The 22,922-nt window shown below is 45.1% G+C and overlaps 1 protein-coding gene across 4 annotated transcripts in view; it reads left to right on the top strand.

Moving 5' to 3' along the window:
* Positions 1 to 22,922, top strand: part of LOC115476354 (serine/threonine-protein phosphatase 4 regulatory subunit 1-like) — a 92,122-nt gene that overhangs the window by 35,029 nt on the left and 34,171 nt on the right. The window contains exons 8-10 of one of the 4 annotated variants that reach the window (XM_030212679.1): positions 8,761 to 8,826; positions 12,602 to 12,760; positions 17,723 to 17,889. In XM_030212679.1, coding sequence (XP_030068539.1) covers positions 8,761 to 8,826; positions 12,602 to 12,760; positions 17,723 to 17,889 — 392 coding nt within the window. The remainder of the gene's footprint in view (positions 1 to 8,760; positions 8,827 to 12,601; positions 12,761 to 17,722; positions 17,890 to 22,922) is intronic. The other 3 variants (XM_030212681.1, XM_030212680.1, XM_030212682.1) reach the window with 3 other exon arrangements.

Consider the following 22,922-nt stretch of genomic DNA (forward strand, 5'->3'; position numbering starts at 1 on the left):
TGTTCCTTGCCGGGGGGGGGGGGGGGGGGGGGGGATAACCTTTTTGGTGAGAAAGTAGAGGATCTAGTTGACCAGATCAAGAAGCACAATGATGCTATGGATTCTCTCTCCCGCCGGGCATCTTCTGCTGCTACCTCCTCATCTGGGAGGTTTTTTTGGAGGGAAGAGGAGTGCTCCCTATTCCTATGCTAGACGTAGGTACACTTCTGCTTCTTGGCAGCCTGCCCAGGCTCAGTCCCAGCATGCTCATTCTCGTCAACAGCGTGCGCCTAAGGCCACTGCGGCTCCCCAGCAAAAGCAAGGGACGGGCTTTTGACTGGCTCCAGTTCAGCATAGCCTCAGTAAACGTGTCCGTACCGGACAACTTGCCAGTTGGGGGGAGGTTAATGTATTTTCACCAAAGGTGGCCTCTTATAACCGACTGGTAGCTTCTTCAAATTGTCCGGTTAGGATACACCCTCAGTCTGGAATCCAAGCCTCCAAATTGCCCTCCTGGAGCTCAGTCCTACAGCTCCCAACACAAGTAGGTACTTGCAGAGGAACTCTCCGCCCTTCTACAGGCCCAAGTGGTCGAATCCATTCTGCCAGGGGAAGAAGGGCTGGGATTCTATTCCAGGTACTTCCTTGTGCAAAAGAAAACAGGGGGGATGCCTAGACCTAAGGGCCCTGAACAAATTTCTTACTCGAGAAAAGGTCAGGATGGTTTCCCTAGGCACCCTTCTTCCCATGATTCAGGAAAATGATTGTCTATGCTCTCTGGACTTAAAGAATGCTTACACACACATCTCGATACTTCCAGCTCACAGGAAGTATCTTCGATTTTGGCTGGGAACACAGCACTTTCAGTAACGTGTACTGCCTTTTGGCCTGGCGTCTGCGCCCAGAGTGTTTACAAAATGCCTAGCTGTAGTCGCAGCGTCACTATGCAGACTGGGAGTGCATGTGTTTCCTTATCTCTTCGATTGCCTGGTGAAGAGCACCTCGAAGGAAGGTGCTCTGGAGTCCATGCAAATGACTATTCAGGTGCTGGAGCTACTGGGGTTCGTCATAAATTATCCCAAGTCCCATCTCACCCCAGTCCAAAAATTGGAATTCATTGGAGCTCTGCTGAACACTCAGACAGCTCAAGCTTATCTCCCCGAGGTAAGGGCGGACAACCTTCTGTCCCTGGTGTCCATGGTTTGAGCATCTCAGCAGGTCATGGCTCGGCAGATGTTGAGACTTCTGGGGCACATGGCCTCCACAGTTCGTGTAACACCCATGGCACGTCTACATATGAGATCATCTTAGTGGGCCCTAGCTTCCCAGTGGTTTCATGCTGCGGGGGATCTAGAGGATGTAATACAACTGTCCACCGACTTTCAGAATTCTCTTCAGTGGTGGACAATTCAATCCAATTTGATCGTGGGACAAACATTCCAAGTTCCTCAGCCACGAAAAGTGCTGACGACGGATGCATCTCTCCTGGGGTGGGGAGCTAATGTAGATGGGGCTCCACACTCAGGGAGCCTGGTCCTTTCAGATCAACCTTCTGGAATTGAGTGATCTGGAACGCTCTAAAGGCTTTCAGAGATCGGCTGTCCAACCGAGTAATCGTAATTCAGACAGACAATCAGGTTGCCATGTTTTACACCAACAAGCAGGGAGGGGGGCACCGGATCTACTACTACTACTTAACATTTCTAGAGCGCTACTAGGGTTACGCAGCGCTGTACAATTTCGCCCTCTGTGTCAGGAAGCCATCCAGATGTGGCTTTGGGCTTGCCGTCACAGCATGTTTCTCCAAGCCACTTATCTGGCAGGCGTAAACAGTCTGGCCGACAGGTTGAGCAGGGTAATGCAACCTCACGAGTGGTCACTGAACGTGGGCGTAGTCCGCAAGATCTTCCGAGCGTGGGGCACCCCATCAGTGGATCTTTTTCCCACTCAGATCAATCACAAGGTCCCTCAGTTCTGTTTCAGGCTTCAGGCCCACGACAGACTAGCGTCAGATGCCTTTCTCCTACATTGGGGGACAGGCCTTCTGTATGCATATCCTCCCGTACCTCTAGTGGGGAAGACTTTGTTGAAACTCAAGCAAGACTGCGGAACCATGATCCTGATTGCACCCTTCTGGCCACGTCAGATTTGGTTCCCGCTTCTTCTGGAGTTGTCCTCCGAGGATCCGTGGAGATTGGAATGTTTTCCAACCCTCATCACCCAGAACGTGGAGTCTCTTCTACATCCCAACCTCCAGACTCTGTCTCTCACGGCCTGGATGTTGAGAGCCTGGAATTCGCCTCCTTGGGCCTTTCAAAGGGTGTCTCCTGAGTCTTGCTTTCTTACAGAAAAGATTCCACAAAGAGGTGTTACTCTTTTAAATGGAGGAGGTTTGCCATCTGGTGTGACAACAAGGCCCTAGATCCTCTTTCTTGTCCTACACAGACCCTGCTGGAATACCTCCTACACTTATCAGAGTCTGGCCTCAAAATCAACTCAGTAAGGGTTCATCTTAGTGCTATTAGTGCCTATCATCGCCGTGTAGAGGGTAAACCTAGTTGCTCGCTTCATGAGAGGTTTGCTTTTGTCAAAGCCCCCTGTCAAACCTCCACCAGTGTCATGGGATCTCAACGTCGTTCTCACCCAGCTGATGAAAGCTCCTTTTGAGCCACTGAATTCCTGCCATCTGAAGTACTTGACCTGGAAGGTCATTTTCTTGTTGACTGTTACTTCAGCTCATAGGGTCAGTGAGCTTCAGGCCTTAGTAGTGCATGCACCTTATATCAAGTTTCATCACAACAGAGTAGTCCTCCGCACGCACTCTAAGTTCCTGCCGAAGGTGGTGTCAGAGTTCCATCTGAGCCAGTCGATTGTCTTGCCAACATTCTTTCCCCGTCCTCATTACCCTCCCTGGCGAAAGCAGTTTGCATACCTTGGACTGCAAGAGAGCATTGGCCTTCTACGTAGAGAGGACAAAGCCCTTCAGACAGTCCGCCCAGTTGTTTGTTTCTTTCGATCCTAACAGGAGGGGAGAGTCGCCATCAGAAAACGCACAATCTCCAATTGGCTAGCAGATTGCATTTCCTTCACTTATGCCCGGGCTGGGCTGTCTCTAGAGGGCCATGTCACGGGTCATAATGTTAGAGCCATGGCTGCGTCAGTGGTTCACTTAGCCTCTATTGAAGAGATTTGCAAGGCTGCAACGTGGTCATCAGTCCACACATTCACATCTCACTACTGCCTTCAGCAGGATACCCGACGCGACAGTCGGTTTGGGTACTGCAGAATCTGTTCTGGGTTTAGAATCCAACTCCACCCCCCTAGACCCATTTTTGTTCTGTTCCAGGCTGCACTCTCAGTTAGTTGTTTATGGTTTCAGGTCAATCTATGTTATGTCCTCACCGTTGCGAGGCCCAATTGACCAATGTTCATTGTTTTGAGTGAGCCTGGTTGCTAGGGATACCCCACATGTGAGAACAAGCAGCCTGCTTGTCCTTGGAGAAAGCGAAGATACTTACCTGTAGCAGGTATTCTCCGAGGACAGCAGGCTGATTGTTCTCAGAAACCCACCCACCTCCCCTTTGGAGTTTTTTGCTTCTTTTTATGCTTTTTGATTTAACTGAGGGAACGCGCTCACGCGACGGGCGGGAAATCAGTCCGCACATGTGCCAGAAGGCTCTGGCAAAACTTTTTTTATATTTTGCTTGCAAAATGCCGATTCCTGGGCCGACGCGGATGTCGACCCACATGTGAGAACAAATCAGCCTGCTGTCCTCGGAGAATACCTGCTACAGGTAAGTATCTTCGCTATATGGTCAAAGGGGTTGGTTGCTATTTCTAGTGAAGTTTAAAAAATACTGATTCCTATAATGAATCATGTTTTCCATTTCCTCTACTTTCCACATTCTCCAAAGCCATAATTGGCCACTATGGAATGATATTACTGTAAAACTATTCTGGATGGAAATCATGGACTCTGTTGCAGCTGATAACTTTACACAGTTGAACCAATCAGTTTGAAGCAGTGGCCTTCCTTCTAGAAATAGGTCCCCATAGTTCAATATTGGATACAGCTGAGGGTAAGGGGCACCAGAATCTCCCATTTCCCCCTCATTCCTGGGAATGTAACTGCCTGAAAAGACATATCCCAGGGTTAGTTTTCAAACATTGAAACAAACTGGGTAGACCTCCATACTACCTCCAAAGGGTTGAATGTCATCTGCTCCCAGAGGTGACAAAGAATGAGCCATCCCCTCTTCACCACTAATAGAACACCTGTTTGGAGAAACTGAAGGGGTAATAGATGACCTCAAATTATCCCTTGACAATGGAGGGAACCTAGGTACTGTAATCTGGGAGGCTTCCAAAATAGGCAGCAGTAGTCTCCCGTCGAAAGATGAGATTGAGGCCCCTTCAGCAATCTTCAGAACTGTAGTTATAAAGACATTGGTTGGCCCATGAATAATTGACTATTTTTGAAAGAATTTTTACTTTACCCTTATGCCTTTTTCTTTTTTTAAATTTAAAGTTCAAAAATCATTACATTCTAAACAATCCAAATTAAAACTGTACATAGAAAATTTAAAAGATATTCAAAAGCAATGTAATTTTATTTATTTATTTATTGTTTGCATTTGTATCCCACATTTTCCCACCTCTTTGCGGGCTCAGTGTGGCTTAACAAACAAACAAACCCAGATCTTGAGGAGGAAGATGATAAATCAACAGTTCATAATACATTATGAAAAACAAAGGATAGCAATAAGCATCATAACAAAAATGCTGCTGTATACTAGTACTAGGCTGTAAACCTTTCACTTAATTTCTTATCAAATAAAAATGTCTCCAATTATGTAGAATTAAAGAAAATGTAATTATTCTCATATTCCTCTCTCTCTCCTCACCTGTATCCTTTCCTGTAATCCAGTGGTGCATTAAACCCCTTGCACTTCAAGCAATCCCCAAAACAAGAGGGAAGCTTCAGTATTCCTAAAGGGAATCACAGAGGGGCATTCCCCTTTGCTTACGCCAAACAGTTCCCTAATAAAGACTTAACTTTTATACGTCTCCCTGGGTTATTGCAAAGGCCAGACCATCCTACTCCTTTTTTTTTTTTTTTCTGCCTTTGCTTAGTCCAGCATCAGGGTTCCACAGTACTGCTTCTAATGTCACTGGGGATGGGGCAGGACCTTAGAGCTGGGTGACTGTTGGCACACTGAGAAGTTTACCCCACACACTGCACTAGTTAGAGGGTCCCAAATGAACTGGAAAGTTGCTGGCACCTTCCTCTCCTTTTCTTTTCCTAGTTTTGATTTCTGGATTGCCTTTATTCACCAAAAGTGGTGTACACAAGATTAAACTAGAGAGAATATCATAGGGTTGATCTCTGACTTTACCACTTCATCATCAGTGCCAAAGGTTTTACATGCTTGTCCCATGTGGTGCTCATTTCTAATAAGGTTTATGTCCCTACAGCTTGCATTGGAGGATTGTACCATGCGTCCACCAACGTGGTAAACTGATTCATTAGGTTTAGGAGTAATATATTATCAGGTTTGATTCATGACCCTTTTAACATTTCCTTCAACTTTTAATAATGCTTGTTTCTTTTATATATGCTGTTTACATTGAGGTATTTATTTATTTATTATGACATTTCTACCCCGCCTTTTTTTTAAACACATTTGAGCTACATGGGCTGGACAGTATGAGGAACTTTTCACTGGTGTAGCTTATATTATAGTTCAGAATGCTGCTGTATGGTTAATTTTTTTTCTTTACCTTAAATTTGATCAAATTTTCAAAATATTATGAGCTTCACTGGTTGCCTTTTGAGGGTAGGGTGGTGGTTAAATTTTCCTGCGTATTATATATGGTTTTGAATGGAGAATGCCCAGGATATCTTTTGGCCCATATGTTTTTTACTACTGTTAGACATAAGGTTGATAATTATGTAATCTTCTATCACCATCTCCTAAGAGAGAGAAGAGATTTTAATCTGTTTGAAAAACTGTTGGCTATTCAAGCCCCTAAAGTCTGGAAAAATGTATTGATAGGTATGAATATGATGACTGATTATTTGTATTTTAGAAAAAGTCTTAAGACTACTTTTTAGAAGATTGGTTCAATTCTATTGAAGTTGATTTTATGGTACTGTAAATGATATGTAATTCCTGAGGGCTATACCTTGGTTTCTTGATTTTGTAAACTGCTTAGAACGTGTGGTTTCAGCAGTATGTGATGTAATAATGGTAAGATATAATTAAATTCTATAAGAACTCCAGTGTTAAGCAAATTAACCTGTTGTGTGAATAAGTACTGGTATGTTGCCATTTTTTTCTGGAATAAATGATCAGAAAAATAATTAAAAAAATAATGAAGTATAGATCCCCACTGATTCAACTTCATTTTATGATTTTGCTTGTAATTTCAAAGACCACCACAAAGGGGGAAAAAAACTGTACATTCAACTAAATCTGAGTCAGTGTGGAACTGTAAACGGTACCTTCCTTTTTGTCCGAACCAGACCAGTCCAGACAAATGGGTTATGTCCATCTACCAGTGGTTGGAGATGAGAAAAAAAAAATATTTCCTAGCAGTTTGCACCTTAAGGGTATCATGCAACCAGGAATGTTCAGTATTTTTCTCTGTCTCCAAGAGTTTAGTTTTCTCTGCTGCATGGGGCAGCAGTCTGATGGCTTGTCTGCTGCACAAGATCTAATCTACTGTCTGCGGCACAGGGCAGTGGTCTACTGTCTTATCTGCTGCACACAGAAACAGCCTAGGATTGGTTTCGGGCTTTTGCAGCATCCATAGCTGCCTACCTGCTGTCTGTTCCCAGGGCGGGTATGTCAGGTAGCAGTAGCCACCTGTATAAGGACTGTTATGGTGGCCCTCTGTATTTGACAGTCTTCTGTGGCTGCGACATAGACTGCGACATGACACCTTCTCATGCCTGCCTGTGTAGATCTCTACTTCTGTCTCTATTTGCTGCAAATAGGCACATTTGCCTCTTGGCTATTATCTGACCATGTGAACCCATGTTTCCAACACTAGCTAGGAGCCTTCTCAGCAGACTGTAGTTTTTGCAGCTGTTTGTGACTCCTCATATGATGCTAGTTGTCTTACCTCTTCCCTCCTTGCTGGTGCCTCCCTGCAGAAAGATTAGCCTCTTCCTATTTGCACCTCTACTGCCTGTGGTGCCAGTAGTTATTTCACCTGCAGGTCATCTGCTCTTCTAATCTTTTTGTTTTGATTCTGAGCCTCATGGACTCTTCTCCTGGGTTATTGCATTCCTTTGTTTCCTATTTGCAATTCCTTGGTCAGGGCCCTATGGCTTCTAGTATCCCATTTTACTATGCCATACTCAGCTCTGCAGCTATTTATCGATCTATTGGTATATGGCCATTCACCTCAGTTTTGCTTGGTCCACCTTTCATGTCCAAAGGGTTTTTCATAATCTCCCCTAGGGCGTTCACAAGGAATACCTTGCTCTAGCCTTCCTTTCCTTTGAGGACCCGGTGTTGTCAGTTCGGTTTGTTAGGTACTTCTTTCATGCTATACTTATTTATGATAATCATTCTTTCTCTGGTCATTTGGGGCTTGCTGCCCTTCTAATATTTGATTTCCACCCTACTGGGGACACTGCTTTGCTACATCCCATTCGTCTGGACTAGTCTGGTATGGACAAAAAGGAAGGAAAAGATATATGTTCTTACCTGATAATTTTCTTTCCTTTAGTCCTACCAGACCAGTCCAGAACCCTTCCCTGTCTGGTGTTGGTTATTCTCTGTTTTATCACAGAAATTATCTGTTAAGTTTACCTTATGTAATTTTTTTCTGAGGTTTTGCATTATTTTTTTTCTGCACTGGATATTTTTGGCTGGTGATTACTTTTTCATCTGTGTGTTACAAATGTGATGAAGCATCATTTCTTGCCATAGACTTCAGGGTTCTTTTCCTCTATTTTTTATAGTACAGACTGTTAATATTTAATTAGGAAATGGCCATTTTTGAAACAAAAAGACATTTTTCAGGTTTGAAAATGGTCAGTTTTGCCTTTTGATTTTTGGACTTTTCAACAAACAGCAAAGTTGGGATTTAGATGTCATACTGAAAATCTCCCTTCACATCATTAAACACAGTAGGCCAATCATGTAATAGAAATATGATAAATGTCAGCATAGTGCAAATGATATTTTTTTTTTAGGGGGGGGGGGTGGTTGCCGGGTTCTTGAAGCCTGGATTGGCCGCTGTCTGAGACAGGATGCTGGGCTTGATGAACCCTTGGTCTTTTCCCAGTATGGCAGTGCTTATGATACCTAATAGGCAGCATAAATTATTATTCCGTTATTATGATTGCTTTGATATTCTACGTACCCATCTGTATCTATATTTTGAAATTCTTATCCTATAATGTGTACATGTTGCTATAACATTTTGTGAGCCACATTGAGCCTGCAAATAGGTGGGAAAATGTGGGATTCAAGTGCAGCAAATAAAATAAAATTGTCCATTCACATGGGGGTGTGAGTATTAATTACTTTTTTTGATATTTTGTGAATGAGATCCATGATGGTGCTTAAAGTGATCTTTATTCGAAATACTGAAGATTCCTGGGTGCATAATACCCTTAAGGGGCAAGTTGCTCGGAATTGCTTTTTTTCTCTGTCTCCATCTGCTGGTAGATGGACATAACCCATTCGTCTGGACTGATCTGGTAGGACTAAAGGAAAGAAAATTATTAGGTAAGAACATAATCTTTCCATGTTTCTGCTTTAGGTTTGTGCAGCTAATTTTGGAGATATCTGTAATGCAGTTGGGCAAGAAGCCACTGAAAAATTTCTGGTACGTAAAACATGTGGAGGGACACAATTGAATCACTTGTTTGTTTTTTCTCTCTCAAATGACTTTTAAATTGAAACATCAAAGCTTGAACTTGAAATTAAAGATAGTTTCCATTTTGTGACTTCCCACTATTTCAGAACCTGCAGGATAGTTGTGTCCTTCAACCAACAGGTGGAGATAGAGAACTGAAAACTCAACTAAGACATATCTTTCTTGGCATCCAGTCCAGCTCCTCAGTATTTTCTATCTTCAGCAGGTGGATGGACACACTTCTCAGCCTCTGGTTCTGAGTGTTTTGCTCCTGGTCCAGTTGGTGAACTGGTCCCCAGTTGAGCTTTGCAGGTGGTTTGAGTCAGCAGAGTCATAGTTGGAGGTCTTCAGATCCCTGTCTCTAATGCCCCGCGAACTTACTTCTTCCCTTCCTTCAACTCTCCCGTTTCTTGTGGAGCTCTCCTTTTCCAGTATAACAACCTTAAGAAAAAAAAGGAAAGAGGTTTTCTGGAGAGTGTGGGACAAAGTATCAGTCCTGAGCCTTTCTCATCTGTGGTAAGACTTGTGAAGGCTGTGATCTTGGAGGGAGCAGCCGGCAGTAGTTCGACTAAAGTTTGACTCAGAATTGCTTGGAGGGGTGCAAATTCTACTTGGTACAGGGCCTTGGGACACGTGCTTTGCTTGTGATAGTTGAGGTGAATGGCAAGTCCTGCAGAGGCAGCTAAGCAGAGTTCCCACTGTGAACCTCGTTGGCCGGCATCAGGGCATTGCAGTTAGTAGAAGCCGGGAATCTCGCATGACAAGGAGGAAATGGTCATCAGCAGCACATCTTTGGATTTTGCACAACATTTGAATATGCCGGGGTCTTCAGTCTCTCCAACAAGGCTGGTGCACAGTTTGATGCAGGAGAGTGCGGGAATGGATGTGTTAATATATGTCAAGGCCGACTGGCAGTGAGGAGTTGTCTCTGATCATGCATGGAACGCAGCCACCATTTTATAGCCTCAGAGCCGGACAGAGCATTCAGCTGCATCAGGATCTTTGTTTTCTCCAGAGTTTAAATTGCTCTTACACCAGGTCTATTTATTGAATCAAGGACAGTCAGAATTGCTGCAAGGTACTTCAGTTTCTTGCCCCTCTGCCTCTCTGGCTCCTAAGAGATATTGTTTATACCTCCAGGACTGGGCAGGTGAGGCTGACTCAGCTTGTCTCTCCTTATCTGATATGGCCTTGGTCTATTCTGCAGTCGTTGGGTTGGGTGATCAATTTTGAGACGAGCAGACTAACTCCATCGTAGATGCTGGAGTATCTGGGCATTCTATTCAACATAGCATAGGAGAGGATCTTCTTCACAGAGTGCAGAAGGTCGAAGCTGGTTCAACAGATTCATTATCTCAGTCAAGGTAGGCCCAGAGTCTGGGACTACATCTAGGTTCTGGGGTCAGTGGCCGTGGCGATGGAAGTGGTTCCATGGGCAAGGGCTCATAAGTGGCTGTTAAAGGAATCTCTTCTTAGCCGCTGGTCTCCGGTGTCACAGAAGTGCAACTTTCATCTCTTGGATGCTGGTTGCCAGACAGACTATGCAGTGGTGGTTGTCGCTCAGGAATTTGATGTTGGAGCTATCTTTAGATAATGCAATTGGAAGTGGTGACAATGGGCACTAGCAAGTTGGGTTGAGAAACTCATTTCAAGTTGTATCTGGCACAGGGCACCTGGACGGAACAGGAGTCTCAGTGGTCAATAAATCGCTTGGAGCTCAGGGCAGTAAGGAATGCTTTACACGACTTTGCTTCCTTTCTGGCAGGGGCCCTGTACCGAGTTTTCTCTGGCAGTGCAACAGTGGTAACTTATATCAACAAGCAAGGCAGGACCTATAGTCATCCGATAGCAGTGAAGGTGGACCTCCCTCATGAGTTGGGTAGAGAAAAATATTCTGAGCTTGTTGACAGCTCACATCATGAGGTCCTTGGATGTGGAGGTGGACTTTGTCACCAAACACGCATTGGACTGGAGAGAATGGGAACTATTCAGCCAGGGGATTCAGCTGATGGTGGTGGTGGCGTCAGGATCCCTTCCACTCTAGGGGTTGTTTTTGAACATCCCACAGGTTCTGGAATAGTGGGAAGCTATGTAATAGAAGGAGAAATTAGGTCTTTCCTGATAATTTTCTTTCCATTAGTCCTTAGTCCTTCCCACTGTTCTAGAGGCCCGCTTGAGGTTTCTCAGTCAGTGCAAAGTAATGGGTCAAATAACGACTATAACTTTGCATGGTGCTTCCCGCATATCTCTTGTTCTGTACAAGTTATCCTCTAGAAATGTTAAATAGTAGTAGTAGATGAGGCCACACGTTTGTTTGTCTGGTTATTGTTAGGTTAGTGAGTTGTTTAAGGTTGTTTTGTTTATTCTGAGTTTCTCCTTGCTGCTTGTCTATGCAAATACTGAGGAGCTGGAAAGGATGCCAAGAGTGATGTCACAGCTCTGTTTTCAGTTCTCTATTTCCACCTGTTGGTTGATGGACACAACTATCCCACAGGTTCTGGAATAGTGGGAAGGACTAATGGAAAGAAAATTCAGGTAAGACCTAATATCTCTTTCATGTTCACCAGACTCTGATGGTCTGCATAGTTGAAGAGAAAAAAAGAAGATGGATTCTTAGACTACTTAATGTCAACATTAAAAAGAAATCTATGTCATTTGTGCTTTCTCAAAGTATGCATGGAGGGAATACTAGGTTCATTGTTCTTTGCTCATTGGAAAAAGCATTAGTAGCAAAATATTTATTTGTAGATAGTTCAGCTAGTCATTGCTAGAGATGAGTCCAAAAATTAGAATTTGTGTGTTTTTGCTCTCTCCCACCAGTGCATTATGAGGGCAGTTCTGTAACTGAGCACCTATAAATAGGTGCTCAGAGAGCATCTGGTAGGAGCCTATTCTATAAAGGAATGTACTAGCACAACTGTGAAAATAATGCATGGGTGGGAGGTGGGGGAAGGGTGGAGGAGGAGGAATGGGGGTTAGGTTGGGGCGATGGATTAGGAAGGTTATTGGGCAGGTTATAGGGTTCTATTGTTTATTCTGTGCCATGGAGGAGGCTCTATTTGTGCTGCTTGTGGGGTGGTTTCTGTGTGGATTTCCAAGGTATTGGCTTTGTACTATGTGGTTTGCCTTATTTTTAATATTTCTTGCTCTTTTGAGCTTCCAGTTCAATTCAAGCCAGCCTGTATTGGAATGAAGTGTTATGAGCCTTCATTTGTAGCTTTGCATGGCGGCTTGCCCTGTTGTATACTCCCTACTAACCCAGATGTTGCATTGATAATCCTTGGCCAGGAGCCACAGTCTGTGGTTCCATCTGGAACCTGGTGTGGCTGGACACAAGTATTAACCAGGCCTGGTAATTGTACTCAAGTCTTGTGAACACTACTGCAACTAGACCCCCAGTCCATATCCAGTTTGTTTTGTGCCTCTTCTACTTACATTCTAAGACTTTTGTTTATTGTTGGGGAAGCTAATGGTACTGTCTGAATAAAATAGAACTGTTTTTATTTATTAACTTAATACATTTGAGTAACTTCTTCTAATATATACTGGAAGCAATTTACAGCCTTCATTAAAATTTCCATCAATGCAATTCTCAACAAAACATCTAAACGTAGCACAGTTCTTATCAATATGAAATGAAAATAAAAATGATCCATGCTGTCATACAGAGAAAATCTTAATTCTGACAGAAGGCAAGTTTTATTTACTTTTCTGCTTTTTATTCTTTCTTTCTTCCCTTTGCCAGATTCCAAAGTTTTTGGAGCTTTGTACAGACAGCGTTTGGGGGATGAGAAAAGCTTGTGCTGAGTGTTTCATGGCTGTTTCGTACACAGCTTCTGGTGAAATTCGCAGAACTAAACTTTCCCCTCTCTTTATTAATCTCATCAGTGACCCCTGTCGATGGGTAAGAGCCTTGCTTCTGACACCAGAATAAAGGCGAGGTGTTTAGTTTTATTTTTTGGAGGGGGGAGGGGGAAGCTCTTCTTGCTGCTCCACTGAAAAAAAGAAAACAAAAAATCCTTGCCCTTCCACTAAAATGTTGGAGCAGCTTCTCTTGGTGTCAGTGTCCCCTATGAGTAGGTTTCTTTACATTATCTGAGTTGCATCCATTTCTTGGTACTTTATTTGCAGTATTGTTTATTTTTACAACAATTATTGTTTATTATTTTATGTTTACCAACAATTCAGAAGAGCTCGTGCATTGAGAATGTTCTGATCAAGGTGTTAAAGATATTTTGCAACATGAGTAATGAAATAACGTAGCCCCCTCTGCAGCAGACCTTTAGGCAAAAATACAGCCAGTGCTATAACACCTGCTCTAGTCAAGCCCAGCATGGGCGATGCCGCTGCCTATGCTTTTGCCAGTTGGCTGTGTTCTGAAGAACAAGAGTATTGAATAAAAATGTACAGCAAAATTACATTGTTCTTTTGATACATGGAAAAATCTAGAGCATGCCTAATGAATATCTGTTCAAATTCTTGCAGAGGGTGTGTTTTACAGGTTTCTTTATTGCTTAGTCATTTTGAAAATGCTATAGTAATCCTTTGAAACATATGCCCTTGTAGTGCTTTTCTTACTCGATCATATCTAGGTGAATGGAGGCAAAATGGTAAAGTGATTAAATCAGAGATTATACAGAAATAGGGCAAAACTCAGATTTGACCCCTTTGTACTTTTTGGACTTCTGTCCCACCACACTTCGTTTGTAGTAACATTCAGTAAAGGCACTTGTAGGCTGCTGCTTAGGGTTCAATTTAATGATCGGACAGAAATATGCAAAAATTGTCCAAGTCAGTTTGTTTTACAGTTTTGAAATAAGCTTGAGCAAAGTAAGTGTTTTTGTGTTCTTTACCCTTTGGAAAAGAAATAGTTTACATAGGAAAAATTGTTCAGGCAAAACCTAGCGCAGAGATGGTGCTGGGGAATGGCTCAGAAAGCTTAAATTAATGACTGGGTAGAGCTGGCTGTAGCAGTATTGTGCACTATTTTTTGTTTGTGTGATTTGTTTTTTTTTATTAAACCATGGAATTGTTAGTTTCCAGAAGATAAATAAAGGAGTGGAGGAGTGGCCTAGTGGTTAGGGTGGTGGACTTTGGTCCTGAGGAACTGAGTTCGATTCCCACTTCAGGCACAGGCAGCTCCTTGTGACTCTGGGCAAGTCACTTAACCCTCCATTGCCCCATGTAAGCCGCATTGAGCCTGCCATGAGTGGGAAAGCGCGGGGTACAAATGTAACAAAAAAAAAACATAGGCAAAAAAGTACTCCGTTTCCAAACTGTGTAAGCAAACTGCTTCACAGGCCTTTTCACTTTTACACCTGTGTTTTACATTATCCTTAAATCTGATCTTGAATGTTAGGCCATATGTTTTATGCAAAATATATATGAACATCTAAAATAAGTAAATGACCCTGATAATTTTCAAATACAGCATAGATAACACACATTGAATGTATAAATATATCTTCTCATTTTTACAATTCTTGTCTGACCCACTTAGTTGCTGTTTGTTATTTGGAAACTAGTAAAAAAGGCCCGTTTCTGACACAAATGAAACGGGCGCTAGCAAGGTTTTCCTCGGAGTGTGTATGTTTGGGAGAGTGTATGTGAGAGTGACTGTTTGAGAGTCAGAGTGAAAGTGTGAGTGTGTGTGAGAGAGAGAGTGAGTCTGGGTGTGAGTGTGTTTGTGAGAGAGTGTGTGTGTGAGAATGTGAGTGTGTGTAAGTGTGTATGTTAGACACAGTGTGAGAGAGAGTGTGTGTGTGTGGGCGAGAGAGAGAGTGTGTGTGAGACACAGATTCTCTGTGAGAGTGAGTGTATGAGACCAAGCGAGTGTGTGAGTGACTGTGTGGCACATAGTGTGAATGTGATACAGTGTGAGACAGAGTGTGTGAGAGTGAGAGTCAGAAAGACATTGTATATGAGAGAGTGTGAGCCCTGCCCTCCCAATCCATGTCCATCTGTCACCTGTCCCCTCCATTCATCCCTATCCAGCAATTCCCCTCTCTCCCTGAGCCCTGCCCTGCAATCCATATCCATCCATGCCCATCTGTCCCCTCCATTCATCCCTATCCAGCAATTCCCCTCTCTCCCTGAGCCCTGCCCTCCCAATCCATGGCCATCCATGCTCCTCTGTCCCCTGCCCCCTCCATTCATCCCTTTCCAGCAATTCCCCTCTCTCCCTGAGCCCTGCCCTCCCAATCCATGCCCATCCATTCTCCTCTGTCCCCTGCCGCCTCCATTCATCCTTTTCCAGCAAGTCCCCTCTCTCCCTTCCATGACCCCCCCTCGCATCCATGCTCCTCTCTCTCCCATATCCCAGCCTGGCCCGCCCTCTTCTCCCCCCCCCTTCGCATCCATGCCCCCCCCCTTCGCATCCATGCTGCCGTTTCTCCCCTGCCCTCCCGCTCCCATTGTTCAACTTTTATTGCCCATTGTCTTCTCTCTCCCCTATTTCTATTTTTTTTTTCTTCTTCTTTTTAAATTTACCTCCGTGGCGGTTCCGGCAGCGCAGCGTCAGGGAAGGAGGCGGCGCTCCCGACGTCTCCAGCCTTTCCTTCGCTGTGTTCCGCCTTCTTCTGACGTCAAGGTGACGTCAGAAGAAGGCGGAACACAGCGAAGGGAAGGCTGGAGACGTCGGGAGCGCCGCCTCCTTCCCTGACGCTGCGCTGCCGGATTTGTTTGTTTTTGTTTCCGCCCTCGACATCATGACGTTTGACGCGAGGGCGGGGCAGAGACGGCTGGGTGGCTTCACACCACGAACGCCACGAACCCTACAGCCAGAGCCAGGGAGTGACGTCAGATGGCTTCAGAACGTTGTCCTCATTAGAACGTTCACGGTGCGTTTTATTATATTAGATGTGTTCACAGCATAGTGCAGGACTACCCTGACACTGGAGAATGCTGCAAGGTCACAGAATATGAATGGGAAAAATATTCTTTAATAGTTGTAAATATTTATTTGGATTTAGTTACATCTTTTCAGTAATAGTTCAAGATAATTTGTACATAGGGTAGTAAATTTAAAAAGCTCCTAGCTTCTCTGATAACTTTGGTTTTAAAGCTTAGAGAGAGAATAATAACAGAGTGTAGCTTAAAGATAAAATGGCAGTGTTTAAGAACCGGAAATAAATCACATTTTCACTAGGCATTTTGAACTGATGAGTACATCATAACATTGATAAAATTGCATTGGAATACTGCTGCGTAGAAGCGGCAAGCATATCCACTATCTCCTTCAGTCGAATATTGGGACTACATAGTTTGTAACCTTTAGATTGTAAGCTCTCTTGAGCAGGGACTATCCTTCCCCATGTTAAACTTGTACAGCGCTATGTAACCCTGGCAGCGCTATAGAAATGCTAAGTAGTAGTAGTAGTAATTAAAGAGCAGAATAGAGAACACAATGGCATTGTTCAGATACGTTCAGCCCACATCTTGGATGCTATGCAGTTCTGGTCACCACTGCTCAGGAAGGACATAAAACATCTAGAAAAAGGTACCAAAAGGGCCAGTCTACAAAGATGATTAGGGATGTGAAAGAGTTTCCATGTGAGGATAGAGTAAAATAAACACTCTTCAGCTCAGAAAAGAGACCGAGGGCAGGTATAACAGAGGTGTACGCAATCTTCAAAACTAGGCAGCAGGTTTAAAGCCAAAGGAAGCACCACCATGTTCAAAAAGGAAAGTTAGATAACTATTAGAGATTATTAAATACTAGCCGTTAAGCCCGTTAAAACGGGCGCGTATTGGAATGTTTTTTTTTTTTCCCAAGGCCCCCCTCCCGTTGCAGCTGCAAGGCCCCCTGCCATCCTCCTTCCCTGCCAGCTCCAAGGACCCCTCTGTCCCTCCATCCCAGCTCCAAGGCTCCAGTCCTCCCCCCTGCCCTCCCCCCCAGCTCCCAAGGCCCCCTTCCCTCCCTCCCAGTTCCAAGGCCCCCTGCTCTCCCTCACAACTGTAAGGGGCCCCATTCCCTCACAACTGTAAGGGGCCCCCTGCCTGCCCGCCCGCCGCCCTCCCTCCCAGTTCCAAGGCCCCCCCCCCCCCCGTGCCTTCTTCCCAGCCAGCTGGAAGGCCCCCTTCAGTCCAGCCCTCCCCGCTCCAAGGCCCCCCCTCCTTCTGAGACCTCCCATGTCCCCCCCCCCCCCCCCAAGGTAGCCGCTACCACCCCCCCACCCCGGAGTCGCCCCCGCCCCCCCTTCACCCGGCCCGGGCCCTCTCTTCGTTATTCAACTTACAGCAGCACCAAAACAGCAGCAAGCAGCAGCTCCCGTTGGCCTTCCTTCACTGCCTGTGCCTCGCCCTCGTGTGACGTCACGTCGGCGAGGGCGGGGCACAGGCAGGGAAGGAAGGCCGACGGGAGCTGAAGCTGAGCTGCTTGCTGCTGTTTTCGGCGCTGCTGTAAGTTGAATAACGAAGAGAGGGCCCGGGCTGGGTGAAGGGGGGGGGGGGTGGCGACTCCGGGGGGGGGGGGTGGGGGCGGTAGGGGCTACCTTGGGGGGGGGGGAGCGGTAGCGACGTCAGCGGTTCCCTCCCTCCACTTCCGCGCAGTTTCCCTCTCTGTCCTGCCCCCTCCCCTCGTCATCACGTCTTGACGCGGGGGTGGGACAGAGAGGGAAGTCTCTACTGTGCATTTGCAAGTGAGTACGGTCACTTGCCTTTTATATGTTTGATAATGCTCATAAGTATTACTTCAGTTTCAGTGTGACCCTAGGCTATGACAGCTCATGGTCGTCATATATATTTTTCGTAGGCACCCACTGCTTGTCACTTTTTGAGGCAGGACGTGGTGCTATGTGCATGTTTCATTTGAACCAGTTTGAAAATCAGTTTGTTGTTGTTTGTTCTTTTTCTGGTGCTGTTACAGGTTCGCCAGGCTGCTTTCCAGTCTCTGGGCCCATTTATTTCTACTTTTGCAAACCCATCTAGTGCTGGACTTTATATCAGAGAAGATGGAACCCTAAGCATCCGGCCACCAGTAGAGAATGTGGCTGCTTCCTGCTCTCAGAACCCCACAAACTCATCTTCCTCCAGGTACACATAGCTAAGCAAAATCAGCAGGTGTTGGTAGTTCTGCCATTTGTACAGGGACAATGGAATTGAGACACAAATGTAATTTGTAATCTGGTCCCCCCTCCCCAATCCCTTCTAGGGGAAACTGGGAACAGTGAAAGACTTTAATGTCACACAAATACATGAATGTCTGCCATGGAAACTTTTACACAGCCTTTTCAAAGGGGATTGACCAGAATCCACAGCTTAATTGTCAACTTCCTGTCCTGATCTCCCACATGCTTATCTTTTAATTCACCCACCTTGGACTCAAAAGCCTGTACAAGCATCGTAATACAACTCCACAAAAGAGGGGGGTTGTTTGCTGTAGTGCAGTTTCTAACTAGAGGAACATAATTCAGTTCATGCAGGTTGTTCACTGACAAAATCGTCTGTGCAAAGTAAACTTCCTTAGTTTCCCTCAGCTTTCACTAATATAATGGAAAACACTCTTTCTGGGTTCACTGCTGTTCTACTGTCCTAGCTTTCTGCCATTTTTCTGTGTACCTTTATATTTCTACTTTGTCGCAGTCCACTGCCTGCCCAGCCTTATAATAACCCTTTGTACAGAAGCAAGGCAGTCATAAACTGAGGTGGCCCATTATGCCAGACTGACACCATTCCACAATCCTTGCTTCCTCATCTATCAAGATGCAAAACGTATGAGCTATCTCAGATGGAACTATTTGGTTCAACGTTAGAAAGTTAAGGGACGTTTCAACTTCACATCCCTGTCCTGTACACACAAAGCAAACACAACTATGAAATAGTTGAACCGTGGAATTGGAAATGTCCACCTAAATCAGTAAGAGTGCAGATATCAGATGAGATCCAGCAAAAATCAAAGTCCCATATATGGCCAGCAGAATGAGTTGGTCCTAAGCCCATATGTCAAAACCCCTAGTCATATACACTATCAGATAAACAAGACTCATAAAGCTGACCCACTGCCTCAAAATGAACACCAAAATCTTCTAAGACAATTGGATTTTTGAAAACCTAGCAACACCTTTCATCTTGTCAAATTAATATCTGGGCTAGGTATAGCATTTAGATCGCCAACCTTATGATCAGAATCTTGTACAAACACTAACTGTTTCTTAAAAGCAAGCCCCCCCCCCCCCCCCCCCCCCTTTTCATTTACCAGTCTTTCCTTCATATAGCACATCAGGGCATAATTGATATTTTATCAATACTGCCTCCCTCTCCCAACCAAAGTTTTGTAACACCCAAGCTACAGCACACTTAACTCCTCAGATAATGATTCCGTACCGACCTAGCATTCAATAACATCATGCTGTCAACATGTCCAGCTAACTCGTGCCTCTCATAAAAATATTCGAAATGAATAAAGTAAATCCCTCCTGAACCTGTTTTCCTCCTAGCCTCTCCCTCACACTACCCATATTGTCCCCTCTCTATAAACAACCCCAGTCTGGTCAGTGGTTGGAACAGAGTTTTTTAAATAACAAGAAAGGTGATCCACTCTTTCTCCACCAGTAGTAACTCCTATAGCTTACACCCCCACCACCCATCACAACAGGAATAGTATCCTCCCCATATCTTCCCTTAGCTTTTATACCCAAGACACAACTAGTAGAAAAAATGTATCCACATCCACTCTCCAACCAACTCCACCCACTTTTTCAAATAACACTTGTTCCTCTAGTCTACCAGGTCTATACAGCCTGGCAAAAATACTCCATACCCATAAAACCAGACAGTCAGGCCCACATTGATCCAATCATCCACTCAGCAAAAGTGACCAGAAACTATAACATAAACTCAATGACAAACAGAAAAAGTCCTAGCCCATACCATCCAGGTAGCGCTACACTGGCAGTGTCTTTTATTGGGTCCCAGAGTCACACTTTGATATCAGTGGGGTCACAGAGCTTACTGTAACCTGGTGAAATCGATCCAGAAATAAAGAGCCTTGTGCAAGTCTTCAAGTAAAATGATCAGAAGAGCATTGCACTTTTATTTACTGTCATATGTAGTAATGATTTGTGTAGTACCTTTCAGTTAAGTAAGATGGCGTATACCCAGTAGTTACATAACTTGAAAAATATAATATGCAGACACACTGGGAATGGAGGTTGAAGCAAATTTGTGATACAATGATGCCAGATGGAACATTTTTAAGGAGGAAGAGATGCCTTTTTTTTTTTGTTTTTTTTGTTACATTTGTACCCCTCGCTTTCCCACTCATGGCAGGCTCAATGCGGCTTACATGAGGCAATGGAGGGTTAAGTGACTTGCCCAGAGTCACAAGGAGCTGCCTATGCCTGAAGTGGGAATCGAACTCAGTTCCCCAGGACCAAAGTCCACCACCCTAACCACTAGGCCACTCCTCCTTTCTCTGCAGACAAGCAGGGGAGATGCAGGCACACTTGATGATGACATCTTCTGATGGAACCGTGGTGCTGGAGCTCTCCTCTAGCTAAGTAAGCCATTTTTGGCTCACTGGGCTTTGTGTTAACTCACCCTGCCTGCTTCAGTTCTTAATCTTCTCTGACCAGACCCAACCCAACAAGTAGCAGCTCTTCTCACTATTCAAATTTCACCAGAAAATAAAAAAGATTGTAAATGTCTTAGTACACCATCTGCTAACAAGTCATCTAGCCCTGAAGTCTGCTGTCTCCAGATGTTCCGATGCCTCTTCAGCAGGAATTCCCCATTCAAAAAGCAGACTGCCTCATGGCCACCAGGTCACCTGCCCATCTTTCTCCCCAAGGCCCAGCACAGGCACCACTGGGGGAGGTGACACAGCATTAATCGGCTCTTCTATCTTCCTCCCTCAGGGCCAAGTCAGGCACCGCTAGAAGAGGTGGTCCAATGCTCCTCTACTTCATGGACCTCCTCCCCTCAGGGCCCAACGTTTGGCACCACTGGGGGAGGTGCAGCGTTGCTCTAGCTCTTTGTTCCACTCCCACAAAGACTTCTGTCATCCCACAGCAGTGCAAACGGTGGTGGCCGTGAAAAGTGGGGAGTACAGCAGGTGTTCGCAGATCTTTGCTCCACTCCTTTTCCCTTGTCTTCCTCATGCACCCCCTCCCCCCAGCATAAAATGTGGTATTCCAAGGCACTAGACCACTAGTCTTCTCCCCAGTCGACCACAGGTCAATGGGAGAATTCAGAAACAGCCCAGTCCAAAGATAAGGCCTTCAGAAGATCTTCCCACAAGGACCGAGGCACTGGGCCTGACCCCCCCACCCCCACCCTTCCCATTTGGCAGCAACGATCTATCCCACATCTGCCTCTATACTTCGCCTTACTCCACAGGGCCCTCTTCCACAAAGCCAGGGCCCCTCAGACTCTTTTTATGCTGCTCTTCCAGTGCTTTTTGCTGATTAGTGCTGCTTAACTGCACCAAGCTTCTTGCCAACCTCTTCAGCAATCTGTTGTCCTCACACCTATGAGTCTCTAGCCCCCTGTAGCCCTTTTGCCCTTGGTGGCACTATAAGACCATTCTTGTATGACACCACAGAAACACCCTTGCCAACAGTACCTTCCATCTTAGTTTATGGAGTCAGAGCCACACTCCTCTACCTTCTCCCATTTCTCGCTGACACGCACTGGACCCTCTGCCCATCTGTCTACCCTTCTCCAGTCCATGCTCCATCTGTCTACTCAGAGCCTTTGGATGTGGAACCACACTGGGAGGATGCTCCAGACCCTCCACCTGCTTGAACCCACGAACCCTGACTCCCTCACAGTAACAGCCTTAGGATTATCCCTGCATCAGATTCCTCCAGAAAATCTCTCTGGCTTCTTTGAATTAAACACTGCTTCTGAAGCAGAGAGTAAAAAGGAATTCATTAATTTCCTAAAGTCTTGTGCAGCATCTCTAAAACAGCTTATTGCTGTTACAGTGCACCAGAACCTGCAGGACTTCCAACTCGCCAATTGGCAGACCCCTTTTTCTGTGTCACCCATTTCTAAGCAGCTGGAGCTAAAGTACAAAGTCCAGAAAGCTCTGGGATGTGATGTACCCCAGCTTTCAGATCACTCAATGGTGTTAAAATCTGCCAACTAGAAATCTAAATCCTCCAAATCCCAGTTCCTTGTGCCCTCTGGCAAGACGCCCAGGCTCCTTGATGCCTTTGGGCAAGAAATGTGCTATGCTTGCTCTGAAAATTCAGGCTCACCAGCTCTAATTTTTTACTACCAGCACTCTGTGCTTCAGCTTCTAGGGGAAGCTACAGCATCCTCAGCCACTAACAGCTGGCGCTTGAGGAAGCATGTTACCATCTCATAAAAACTATTTATAATGCCTATGACACATCTTCCAGCACACACTATCTTGCCTGGCTTAAAGCCTTAGAGAAGACCTGTATGACTGTCTCCAAATGCCCCCTACTTAGGGGATACCCTCTTTGGAGACAAAATTAAGGGCAACTGTTTCACTTTGTGGGAGCTTTCCACCTAACCTCAGGAGACTACTCAATATTGAAAGTCTGCCCAGCCCAATTACAAAAGATATTATCAAATATTTTTCAACCAGTTCTATCCTTAAAAACGCTACACCCCCTACGGCAGACCTTCTCACAACGAGCCAGACAACAGAGACAGAGGGAGCGCAAGCAGCTGTCAACACTGCTTCCTTCTGTCAAGTCTGCCCCTTTTGACACACTACTCACTACTGGTTGGGGGAGGATTTGCCTCTTTGTGAAGCTCTGGCAGGAAATCGCATCAGACAGCTGGGTCCTCAGCATAGCTGCTAATGGATATCATCTGAACTTCCTTACCTACCCACCCAACGACAACCCCCTTCTATCCTCCACCATGCTGCACCTCCATGTTCCCATCTTGGCGGTAGAACTTGGTGCTCTAATCTTCAGTAGTGCTGTGGAGGAAGTGCCTCCTGAACACTGGGGCACAGGGTTGTAGTCCAGATTCTTATTCATCCCCAAAAAGACCAGTGGCTTCAGATTCATCCTCAACCTCCTACACCACAATGTCCATTTGAAAAAGGAAAAATTCAGGATGACCACCCATACCACTATCCTGCC

The sequence above is a fragment of the Microcaecilia unicolor genome, chromosome 8 (genome assembly GCF_901765095.1).
Source record: "Microcaecilia unicolor chromosome 8, aMicUni1.1, whole genome shotgun sequence".
Taxonomy (NCBI): domain Eukaryota; kingdom Metazoa; phylum Chordata; class Amphibia; order Gymnophiona; family Siphonopidae; genus Microcaecilia; species Microcaecilia unicolor.